Source organism: Hypomesus transpacificus, unplaced genomic scaffold (assembly GCF_021917145.1).
Source record: "Hypomesus transpacificus isolate Combined female unplaced genomic scaffold, fHypTra1 scaffold_162, whole genome shotgun sequence".
NCBI classification, from domain to species: domain Eukaryota; kingdom Metazoa; phylum Chordata; class Actinopteri; order Osmeriformes; family Osmeridae; genus Hypomesus; species Hypomesus transpacificus.
In genome coordinates, this window is record NW_025813726.1 from 99,347 (window position 1) to 111,899 (window position 12,553).

At 40.0% G+C, this 12,553-nt stretch overlaps 1 protein-coding gene across 3 annotated transcripts in view; it reads left to right on the top strand.

Annotated features, from left to right (window-relative positions):
- The first annotated feature begins 419 nt into the window (after window positions 1-419).
- LOC124489031 (tubby-related protein 1-like) overlaps window positions 420-12,553 on the top strand; it is a 29,016-nt gene continuing 16,882 nt past the window's right edge. Inside the window, exons 1-4 of one of the 3 annotated variants that reach the window (XM_047051647.1) lie at window positions 420-478; window positions 7,963-8,083; window positions 8,191-8,298; window positions 8,538-8,657. Coding sequence is in view for 2 of the 3 variants with exons in the window: in XM_047051645.1 (XP_046907601.1) it covers window positions 6,587-6,601; window positions 7,963-8,083; window positions 8,191-8,298; window positions 8,538-8,657 (364 nt within the window). In the remaining variant the exon portion in view is untranslated. Of the gene's footprint in view, window positions 479-6,411; window positions 6,602-7,962; window positions 8,084-8,190; window positions 8,299-8,537; window positions 8,658-12,553 lie in introns of those variants that run through there. The other 2 variants (XM_047051645.1, XM_047051646.1) reach the window with 2 other exon arrangements.

Genomic DNA, 12,553 nt, shown 5'->3' on the forward strand with positions numbered 1-12,553 from the left:
TCTGCGTATCCTTTATCAATCATCTCATTAATGTATGAACTGCACTCCTTGAAAAATAGCTCTTTTTCTGGAACTTCCTTTTCAAGCAGAGGACCCTTTGTTTTGCCACAGGGAAGTTGTTGGGCAGACACAATTCTTCCTTCCTAAAAGGCAATTTCAGGCAGTAGTGATTATGCTCAAAGGTGCAGACCTTGTCACAATTTCCATGAATTTTATGTATTTTCTTGATAACCCTTTCTCTTCTGTAGCCCTCTCATTGAAGTCAGGATTGTATTGATTGTCTAACATTTCTTCTAACTTGCACACAGAAATCCTATTAACCATGGCTGATGTACTCTGACACTGCTCCGGAACTGCTGTTGTTTCCTTGCAAGGGACCATTAATAACCCAGCCTAGGGCTGTTCTACATTTTGGGTGCGTTGCTTCCGATCAACAGATCAACATTTGCATTATGCTGGGGATTGTAATCTTTGCCAGGTAGGGCCACTTTGCCAAATGTCCTTTGTTCAATAGGTTATCTGAGCTTGCCAGCATTTTCTTCTGTGTGAATGTTTCTGGGAGTTTATAAAAAAGGTTAACCACAAGTTTTCGGGGATGCTGTCAGTACTTGGACACCTGACTCCTTGGCGGGTTCTGTAGGTGCATTGGCTGTCTCTCTCCAGTCGATGTGAAGCACAGTAGGATGCCTTTTTCCACAGGACCTACAGGTCAACCGCCTCTCGCAGTTCCGACTCCTGTGCCCAGCACACAGGCAGGCAAAGCAAAGATCTTTCTCCTTAAGGAAGCTCAGCTTGTCCCTGTGTTTCATCTGTGTGAACTGTTAACACTGCTGCAATGAGTGACCTTGAGTGCAACACGCACAGCCTAGCACCACTGCAGAGGTTACGATGCACCTCTCCACTCTCGGTTATTCTCCATTGATTCCATAGGTGCAATGGTTGTGGCAAAGATGTTTCCCTTGATCCTATTTCCCTGATGGGACCTCTGCCTATTAGCAACCATAAATGCATTCATTCCGGATGCTAAGTCGCTGATATTATTATTGGTCTGATATTATTCTGACATGTCTCTCCAGGAATTTCACCAGGTCTTTGAACATGGCTCTGTGTTCGGTTTTCTCCAATATGTCAAATGCAATGGATCTCCATCTCTCTCTGAGCTTGAATGGCAGTTTAGACATGATTGCCCTCATATTAATTGGCATATCCAACTCTTGCATGTACTGTAATTCCTCCATTACATTACAACAGCTGCGTAGAAAAAGAGAGTAAGCCTGCAATGCGCTTACATCTTCTGTCTTTATTATGGGCCAGGACAAAGCCCTATCTATATATGCCACAGCAATCTTGTACTTACTGCCGAAATGTTTACATAGCAGCTGCTTTGCTTTAGCATAGCCATACTCAGGTGTCATGTGAAGACAGCTACGGATCAGCTCCCTTGGCTGACCCCTAATGAACTGTTCAAGGTAGTAGAGGCAGTCACCCTTGCTGGCCTTCGCCTCCACTCTTTGTTCAAATGCTCTCATGAAGGAAATATATTGCAGAGGATCTCCATCGAACAAGGGGATGTGTCTTGCTGGCAATGATGATAGGCGTTGTTGTTGGACGAGTGCTGATGTTATTTCATTTTGCCTTTGCATTACCATGAGAAGGTCCCCAGAGTGACTTTGATCTGTTGGTTGAGTGTTGGGATGGGAACGTTCCAGAGTCGACATCAATGTTTCCCTTTCCAGTGTATGATGGCTGTTTGAATTAGTCCACTCCTTTGGTCGAGTTGCGAGGTGTTGGCTAGCACTCTGATGCACCCTTGTGGCTGTTAATGGGTTGTTGGCTGCTGGCAACGACAGCTGAGTACGCTGGGGTCTGCTTGGGGGTATAAGATTGAATTCCTTTGCCAATGGGTCCAATCTGTTTACAGGTTCCAGGTTTCTAGTTTTTCCTCTCCAGGTAAGAATTAATTGCATTGGATACCTTTGACCAACTATCAGAGGCCTGTAGCACAGTGAGTTTAGCTGCCGACTCAGCAAGCACAGTTTCCTGTTCCTGTTGTTCCTTTTTCCTCCTTATTTGCTGTTCCAGCTCCTCCAAAGCATGTTTTTCCTTTAATGCCGCCATATGGACAAACAGCGCTGCCTTGTCTGCTTCCAATGTAACTCTTGCGGAGGAAGTAGTGCTTGATCCACTACTACACGCACTCTTCCTGCTTGGGTTGTTGGCTGCCTACATTTGAGATACTGTCCTCAGGGTTGATGCCATCATCATCATCATCCTTTGATACATTTTGTTCACCATCATTGAGGACATTTTGTTCAACACTTGATACCCATAATTGCACCTGTGTGATACATTCAGTTATGTTCAACATTTGGGCTTAAAACCACACATCATGTTTCTCTTTTTCAACCTGAGGCAACATACTCATCACAGAATCATGAACACCCTTTGCTTCATCACATACTTTTAGCAGCTTGTTAAAAGCACGCTGGACCTGTGATTTCATTCCCCTTTGTATAAATTATTTTGTCTTTCCTTTTAAGCGCCTCGCTTTGTTAAGCTTAGCCCTCCTATCCTTTTGCAATCGTTACATTTTTTCAACAAACGCTTTAGCAGTCAATGTTACAACACATTTTTCTTTGTCCCTTGTGCATCAGTGCCATTTGCAACATTGTTGGAATAAGCTGGTGGCCCAGTGGGCTTGTCCGCGATTTCATACATTTCAGTTCGAATGTTAGCAGCAAGTTCGCAACACAGTATCGTCAAGTTTAGTGATCCTCCCCAATCCGACTGTCACCGATGCATCGGATCACCAATGCTTTGGATTTTTAGCCCCACAGTGTGTGTGCACAAAACTTGAATGGCCATTCATTTAGTAGCGCTACATATACCTCGCGTTGGGCACCATGCGTCTGATGAATTTCCAGTTGTCTTTCAAAACGAAGTGTTGATTTCTGTGCTGGTGTTGATGATATCCTTTAGATTCACAGAGACGTGAAGCAATGTTGACTCCAATACGAATTCAGTCCTTGCGCTGTCCACTAATCCAGCCTAATCTACTGCATCGGTAACGTGGAGCGGAAGCTTTTTGACTTGTGAATGGTCTACACTCAAGACCCAGAGGGATTGCTGACTGAGCACTTGATTGACGCGCTTGTTGGATGTAAAATAACATTCCAACCTTCCGTTCTTGTACTTGGTAAGGCACCCGTTCTCGTCAAGTGACGCATTGAAATATATTAGTAAATCATAGTAAATGGACATTTATTAAGTTTACTTCTTGAAGTTCTCACATTAATTGAAAGTGCACTTGAAAGTATTACAAAGTATACTTTGAGGTACTTTAGGAAGTATACTTCATGAACTGAAAGTGCACCACACAGGTTACTTTACAGTATTCCAACGGCAACCGAATTTGGTTGCAATCCACCAGAGTTCAACTGGGGGCGATCGCCGGCATGAGGCAAGGAGTGCAAAATGAATGGGAGTCAATTGAGCTAGATGGCTACATTTGTCTTTTGCCTGATTGTCATTGAGAGATCTCAGATTTGATTGTAGTTTTTGCAAGTTCAACACAGATTATAGGTCGAAAGTTTAATGAACGAGTACTTACTGTATGTTCTTTTGATCTCTTACAGGGTGAGTTGTTGTTGCCCCCAACACGCTAGCATTCTGCTAATGAATGCTGATTGTATGACATCATTAACATTTTAAAAGGCTTTTTAGAACAAAAAAGTGACTTTAAAATAATGGAATACCCAGCAGTGCATATTTTCTTTGCCTCCTCTTTCGAATGCAACATTCAAATTACTAGACAAAAAATCATATCCGGAGACAGGTGGATTTTGAGGGGTATAGCTTCATAGACCTCCATTCATTCTGCACTCACTGGTGAGAGCCCTCAAATCGAACCAGAGTGGAACTGCAAACCAGTTCAGAACCCCGAAGTTTCCCGAGAGTGGCAGTTCTCCCCATATTAGACATTCTCTGGTACTGGTAGCTAGATAAAACATAAATGATTTGTTCATTTTGACTGGGTCTTCAGGTACGAGTCTTTGGATAATTTTTACGTGACCTGCATAGGCTCAGAAGAAGAAACAGAAAGGATTTGTTTACCTCATTCACTTTTGCGTGACTAGGTTTAAACTAGGTGACTAGTTGACTAGGTCTTACTAGACGTGAATGATATTCTTCACAAGTAATAATTACAGGTTTTGTTATTTTAACTTTGTTGTACTTAACTTACGGTTCAGTGTTTCCCCTAAGTTGATTTTGTCGTGGCGGCTCGCCACGACTAAATTTCTGCCGCCACGGTATCAGAAATAAGGCTGTACAAGATTTTAGGCCGTTTATCAGCAGTGATTGTTAGAGTGCATGTCGGAGAATAGCACGGAAACGCGCTTCACAGCGCAGTTGAGATTGCGTGTGTGCGTCCTTGAGAACTGTAAGTCGTATCACTTATGTTTTCCGTTCATAAAAGCCTGTTATTGTATTAGTCTACAGTTATTGCAAATTTAAGTTAACTGGTGATTTTCGTTGTTTGTATTCTTCCCCTGCTGGCATAATTGCATGTCTGTTGATTCAATAGCAATTGCTGCCCTTGCTCATGTTTGTATTTTAGGTGCATTATTATGCTGAAGTAGTTTTTATTAATAGTAGGTATATTGTAATTATTTGCTACAGAATGCTTAGCCTATCAAGATCAGATGAAGCCGACAGTGTACATGCTTTCGAGTACCTTGATCGATAGGCTAGGCTACTGACCATTTACAATAAGTTGTCACATCAATTATTAATTGGCAGCATATTTCTGCCATTTAGAACATACTTTAAGTAGCCTAACTGTATTGCTTTACGGAAAATAGGAAAAAAATATTGCAATATTACATTTGTTATTAGACTATTACATTAACTTACTCCAAAATATTGGGTTAGAACTTGATTTCGACCGAGGGGGAGGGGGAGGGGGGGGGGGGGGGCGGAGAGACCTGCCCGCACTGCTAAAAAAAATCTTAGGGGAAACACTGCAGTTCAGTGCAGTGTAATTGTTCGCCGTGGTAATTAAATGTTAGTGTGATAATAATAAATGACCATTTCAAATAATACAAACTGTCATGATGTATTATTTGAATGTGGGAATTTTTCCTTTAAAATAGTATCTGCTGGTTTACATGCACTAACATATAGGCCTACATAAGAATATGATAAATGTTTGCAGTGGACACATTTTGAAATGAACAAATGACTCGAAAAAAGATTTGTTCATTTTACTGAACGAGATCAGTAAAATGATCCGAATTTCCCATTACTATGTTCTACTACAGATAGTCACGCATGTGTTCGTGTTGTTAGTGACGAGACATAGATATATATAAACACTAGATGTGTCGTCCGCGTTGCCGGACAACGGATTCGAACGTCGAACGTTATGGGTGAGCGAGTTGACTGTAGCAGGATAGCCGCCATTTGCGGACGTTCTAGACTCCGCCGTAAGACATCTAGACTTTATATATATCCATGACTTTAGAGACTGTGGCGAGCTAATTAGCCACCGATAGCTTCACTTTTTGCCACAAAAAATTAAATTAAGCCTAAACTGTGCAACAGAACATAAAATCCAATACAAACACCGCAATCGGGACTAACACAAACATTTTGACACCGACGTTGTCTGTGTAGAGCAAACATTTACAGAACTTTAGCAGGGCTCCCAACTTTTCAAAAACCCTTAGAGCACCAACCAAAATATTGCTGAGTAAAGCAACCCCCTTTAGATGCATAGAAAAAAAGTGTTAAAATGTACATAAAAATGTGTTCCAAATGCCTCGGGACAATTTACCTCAACGTGTTTTCTTAGGTCGGAGCTTGAATTCTTGTATGCTGATAGGTCAACTTGTTTTGGTGCATAGAGCAGGAATTGCATTATATAACTATTTTTTTTCACTTCTTGGAGTGACAAAAGTGTTTATATATGAGGCCATGGGTGACGTGTCTGTCGACTGTCACTTTATTTCCCATTTCGGCCATTACTTTCCAGATGAAGCACTGAAAGCCTGCTGAAATAGTGGGTGGACACTGTTGTTTGCAGCACCTTGTGTTGTCTCTCAAGCGATCTGGTCAGCAATATAAGCTCAAATTTGCTTATAATAATCCAACATGGCAACACTGAGAGAAACAGAGTCGTCACTAGTGATTTTTTCTGTTCAAAATTAACTATTCTAAAAGTACATTTTGTCACAATGTTACTCAAGTAACTGTAACAGAGTAAATGTAGCGTGATACTACCCACCTCTGCATGCATGTGTTTCTTCATCCATGATCCACCTGCTCATTATTGTGTTAGTTTTAAACGTGTGTATTTCAAGCATGAGTATGTGTAGCTGCACCCCTCCTCGTGGTCTGCCTTGGTTTGCTCTGAGGCAGATGGCATGGTCCTGAATCCTATTAGCAGCTCCTGTCCTGGAGAGTGTGTGAACTGGCTGTAGCCAGGGCAGCCATTCTGAGCTTTTATCTCATTTAGGCAGGAGTTGGTGTCAGCGACGTTTCCCATCTCATCTTCTCGTGAGATAGTCTGTTTTGGGAGCCGACCATGTCTGGAGAGAAGGTACTGTCATAGAGTCTTGAGGGATGATAGATGTGGGTTAGTTAGTGGATGAGAAGGGGACAAGGGACAGTTGTAGAGAAAGTTGGAAAAAGGAAGGGAACGGTACGCAGAGAGATGGAGAAGGAGGTTAGTGTTAGTGAAAGCACAAATCTCTGTAACAATAGTTATGTTCAACTGAAATGACAGGCTACACCTACGATAACCGGCTTCACACTGTTGATAATGCTTCACCAACATTTAACAGTGTGGACAGTCAACATTTCTAGAAACTGTAGCATAAACAAGCTCAGCGCCTCCCTAAGTAAGGACAATTGTGGTGAGAACGTGAGATCACTGTCTACTGTTCCTTACCCTCTAGTTTAGGTATAGGTTTGTGTTGGCTCATTTATTTACAACTGCACAGTGATATGTATATACTCATTGGTTGTTAATAATAGTTACACCACACATTTGTGTTTGACGACAGGGTTAAAGGGACTATATGTAAACAGATGAAAATGTCATATATCGTGCAATATTTTTTTTGAGGACATAAAGGACTCAATACTGTAACACATTCATTTTTGTGTTTTACATAGTACATCCAGTTATGTTTATAGAAGGGCCTACATTTCCAGGATGCCCACAATATTGCTTTTCCTGAATACAGTATGTACTCCCCAAAGACTGTCTCGAAATCTCCTTATGTAAGGGAGGGTGGGTTGAGGAGACTGTGCTAGAGACCCAGTGATCTTATCATATCAGCTGTCTGTCCTGTCAGAGCTAGAACTACTTCATGGTGCTGTAATATTATTGGGAAGTAAATAGGGTTTAAAGTTGAATTCTCTGTTGGTTGAAACTTCTGTTAACTGTCAAACTGTCAGTCTAGCATTTTATTTGAATAATAAAGAAAAATAGCACCTATACTTCACTCATAATACTACAAAGATCAACAACTTAACAGACCAGATTCTACATATTAAATGTAACTGTTTTACATGTTTTCTTCAGGGACAATTAAAAAGATAGTTTCAAGACTGAACATATTAGCTATTATACAAAATAAAGAATATTTTAACAAGCCCACCTTCTCATGTTATGTTTAAATGATGCCACTCTGTCTTTCTTCCCTTTTTGTGTTCATGCTTTTTATCCTTCTCTTTTTGATTCCCTGTATTAATTGTGTAAAAGCATAGACTAATCTGATTACAGCCAATCCCATGGCTCTATTAATACCTTACCTTCAGACACATGGGGCACATAGTTTGTCTGTGTGTACTAGCATGAATGCATGTGTATGTGTGTGCATGTCACATGCCTGATGGCATTCGGTACAGTTTGTGTGAGTATGTGTGGTAACCATGTTCTTCCATCCTGAATAGAAGCTTAAGAAGAAGCCTGATAGGGAATCCACACCAACCAATGGATCAGAGGCCAAGCCGAAGAAGACCAAAGTTAAGAAGAGTGAGCAAGCTTCAGGAGAGGAGAGCACCCCATCTAAAAGTAGGGGTCCTTCTATCCATCCATCCATTTAAAGAACAACAACAACAACAACACTACTATTCTCTCTCCACTAACACCTCTTCACGCTCCATGAAATTGTGTGACAGATGGAAAGAGGGTGAAAAAAAAGAAAACTGAGAATGAGAAGGACAAACCAGAAACAACTGAAAAGGAAGTAAAGAAGAAAGCCAAAAGTGCTCCTAAAAAGAAGAAAAGTAGGAACAGTTCTTTAACCTGCATTTTCTTTAAATTGGGTTTATTTGATCTGCACAAATAATACTTGTTGAGACTGTATTGTATTTGTAAAATGTATTGAACCTAAACTCTGAAAGGCTATCCAGAGAATTCAAGGATCACACTGGCCTGTGCACCACTGGTGGCATGGAAAACAAATGTAGGGCTACTATATGTTTGAGCAATTTACAAGACTCATTCTCTCTGTTCTTGTGTTGAGGCTCCGACAATGAAGATGACAGTGAGGATGAGGGTGAGGTTCCTCAGAAGAAGACCAAGAAGAAAGCCTCCAAAGAAAGTAACCCTTCTGATGCCAAAGACAAGAAGACCAAAACACAAGGTGAACCCGTTGATCCTCAACCCAAAGCGGAAAAATCATATTTATAATACATGCCGTATTTTTTTGTTTAAACGCTGCATCGTTTATTATACAATGTTCATTTTTTGTGCAGCGTTTATTCAAGGGTGACGTTAATTTGAGGGTACCGTTTAATTAGTAAGAGAGATTTTGTGAATTGTAGCTGCAGTGAAGCCATGACAAACAAAGAATAGACAAGGAGGTCAAACACAAAGCCTAGTGTGAAATTGAAGCAGCACGTTTAGAAGTGCAGTCTGAGTGCGGCAACTCCCTTTCATTGGCTATCAATTAGGTGTGCGTGGGTAGTACTTTAACTGTCTCAAAAACAAGTGTTCTACATTGTGTAGAAATCTGAAGCAGCATGCTGAAACGTTTTTTTTAGCTTTCAAACAGAAAGCTGTGCAGAAAGCATTCACCAGCAGCAACAGATCTGTAGCACACAAACTTGGGGTTAACGAAAGGCGAATTTGCGAGTGGTGAATTACATTTTATATTGTACACTTGTGATTTACTTGTGTAATAAATCGTGTGTTTTAATTTAAGCAATTTAATAACCGTTTTCTGTTTTGTTTTGTGTGCCGTTTAATCGAGAGCGGCGTTTATTATAGCCTATTTATAATAGCTAAATCTATATTTACATCTCTTTTGAACATTAAATGAGAGCTTGATATAGTTTTATTATATTTATATTTGCCTTCACAGTTGGAAGTGTACATAACATGTTCTAATTTTGTCTCACATACTTATTGACTTTTGACTATTAACTTTCTTAGTCAAACTTGATTATGTTTGTAATTATACTTGTAAGAATACACTGAGTATTTGCTCTGACTTTTGCTGTAGAGCTACCCTCCGTAAGTTTTTCCCTTCAACCTTACCTTATTTAGCTAATTATTAGAATCAGGTGCACTGGATTAGGGCAGGGGAAAGGTAATTATCCAGAAACAGGGTTGAGTAGTTCAAGTTCAAGTCTTTCATTTGTCAGGTACACAGAACAACGCAAGGTTAGACTGGGCACTGAAATTCTTAAGACAAGACAACGCAAGCACCTGGCATAACATAACATATAAGTACACGGAACATAATTTCCATCTATGCTGAGCTTAAATAAGTGAAACTTCCTAAATATACAGATAGCAATAAATAATCGACTATACTAACCCTAATACTAAAAGTTCCTAAATTACAGATAACAATAAATAGTACACTATACTAACCCTAAATGCACATAAAACCTGTTTCAACCCTATAACCTATTCTAACCTAAGTGGAGTACAGTACAATAGTGCATATTTGCAGGTCAGTGACTAGTCAATGACCATACAGGAGCCTGATGGCGAGGTACAGTGAGGTACAGTAGTGCAATGTTACTGATAGTGCAACCAGTAGCTGACAGTGACAGAGTATAAGTGACTAGTGTGCAGTAAATCAATATCCATATCAGTGTCCATTCAGAAGCCTGATGGCCCTTGGGTAGAAACTGTTGTCCAGTCTAGTGAGTAGCCTTGCTCTTGGTCATCTTAAAGGATATGGGGCCGGTTGCACAAAACACCTTAAGTTTTTTCCTAAATTGTGACACTTAAGGGTAAATTTGTCCTTAGCTAAGGGATTTACATAAGGGGGTTGGACGGAATCCCTTAAATGGTTTCCTTAGCTAAGGTGAAACGTTATGGGATTTACTACATCGAACGTGATTTAACAGCAAAATTCAACCGTTTCCACGAAAACCGCGTTTGTTCAGTTGAATCGCTAGTGCATCACCTTAGTAGCTACAGCTAGTTAGCTTATTAGACCTACAAAAACCAAATTGGTCAGAGGAGGAAAATGTTGTGCTTCTACAGGAATACAAAAAAAAGAAAGCACTTACTAAAACGTAAATTTGATCCACAAATAACTGGAAACGAAAAACAACGAATATAGCCCGAAATTGCATCAAAAATAAACTCAAGAAGTTTGGTGAGCGGTCAATTCAAGAAATAAAAATATAGAGCTAGCTACATGATAACTTTATTTACAGTTATCACAAACTACTTTATTTACAGCGGTAGCCGACGCATAAATAGCCTTCATGTTTAGGCTACTGCAGCACAGTAGCCTAACAGAGTGGGAGAGAGGGGGCAAAAGTAACACGGGATAAAAGTAACAAAGCGATTTTCTCGGAGCCCTGACATCATTTGCATTCCAAGTTATGACAGCACCTTCAGCATGTAACCATTGATGGAACCGCCAAATTTCACATGATGTTGTCATCGTTTGCTGCGGTTAGGTGCGTAAAGCACTTTTTGAGTGCTCAAAGTAAATTATTGAGGCGGTCCTTTTTTGCTAATTGGGGTGTGCCTGCCTTCGGCGAGCACAAACCATTGTTATCTCACATATATATTTATTATTTATTATTGTTTATTTTCGCGCCCCTAAGGCTCAGTCAATATTTGCACTACATAGACAACGTCTATGTCAAAAGGTTCGTCTTGGTCGCAATTGCGTTGGTTCTATTGGGATTTATGTTCCATTGCACGGGTTAGGTTAAGTTTTTGTGGCAAAAGTGAAGCTAACGGTGGCTAACTTGCTAGCCACAGTCACTGACGCTACTGACGTCACTAACGTCATGAAATATCGCGTGACTACCTCTAGCAGAACATTAGTTTAGCAGCTCGTTAACTTCTGGGAGATAGCTAGGCTAACTGCTTTACTGCAAGGGAGCTGCAGAAACGCCACAAGCAAATAGGCCAGGGTGATAACTATTTACTCATTTTACTTTGTGATATGAAAAACAATATAAGCTGATATAAGGAAGTAGTTACATCTACTTTCGAAAACATTAGTCTACTATTTCACTGAAGCATTAGCATCGCTATAGTATCTGTTGCCCGGCCAACACATACTACAGCGGTCTATGATGCATCTGTTTTCAATCGTTAAAATAAACATTCCTCACAAATACATTTTCGTTGTAGGATTTATTATGACATTAGATTACAAGTAAACGATTTGAGGGTGAAATTATAATTACCTGTGGTTTCAAACCAGTGTAGCTCACTGCATTGCTGTAGCCTAGTCTAGTAGCTAACAAAAACATCTCCACAGCTGTTTACAGTACTAGGAAGTCAAACGGCGGCACACGTTCGGCACTGCTGTACCCTTACTTAAATCAAAAGTCTTTCAATAGGTGAAACTATCTGACTAGTGACTACTAACCTGAACTCCATTGCCACAGCCTAAACTTAAATCTGTTCATGAAAATAATTCATTTCAGCCTAGACCGTACAACGGAAGTAACGTTAAATCAAATTCAACCAACGCAATCGCTACCAAGACAGTCTAGTAGTAGTTGTAGCCTACAATTTACCGGGGCAGCTTCTCCACACAGCAGGGCTATATCGCATTTTGCCTTGTTACTGACAATGATTGCTACCACTGACATTTTTATTAATGAGTGATTTTCCCCTAAATAAATGTCAAGCTTATTTACGTTTTTGGGGGCATATTTTCAGTAAGCAGATGATACTATTTAAATCGCGATTCCATCTGAGATAGCTACTTGTTAAAATAAATTTCAAAGGGGGTTCTTTATTAATGAATTAATGCAATATGAGTAGGCTAAATGCCTGAAAATATCACAAGAAGGGAAAAACTTACAATGACGTTTAAATCATACAGATTAAGTACATTTTTACACCGGTCTGCCAAATATATTCGTTTTGATTCAACTATGAGGTTGCTGATCACCATTCCCTCTTGCAGGGGAAATGACAAGACTATTTCATTCTACTCTTCACTCTTAGTATTTTGAGTTGTAAATGAGCAGAAAAAAATATGCTTTTAAATCTATGTAATCTTAATAAATCATAAGTAGGCTATGCATTTTTATATAAAACATA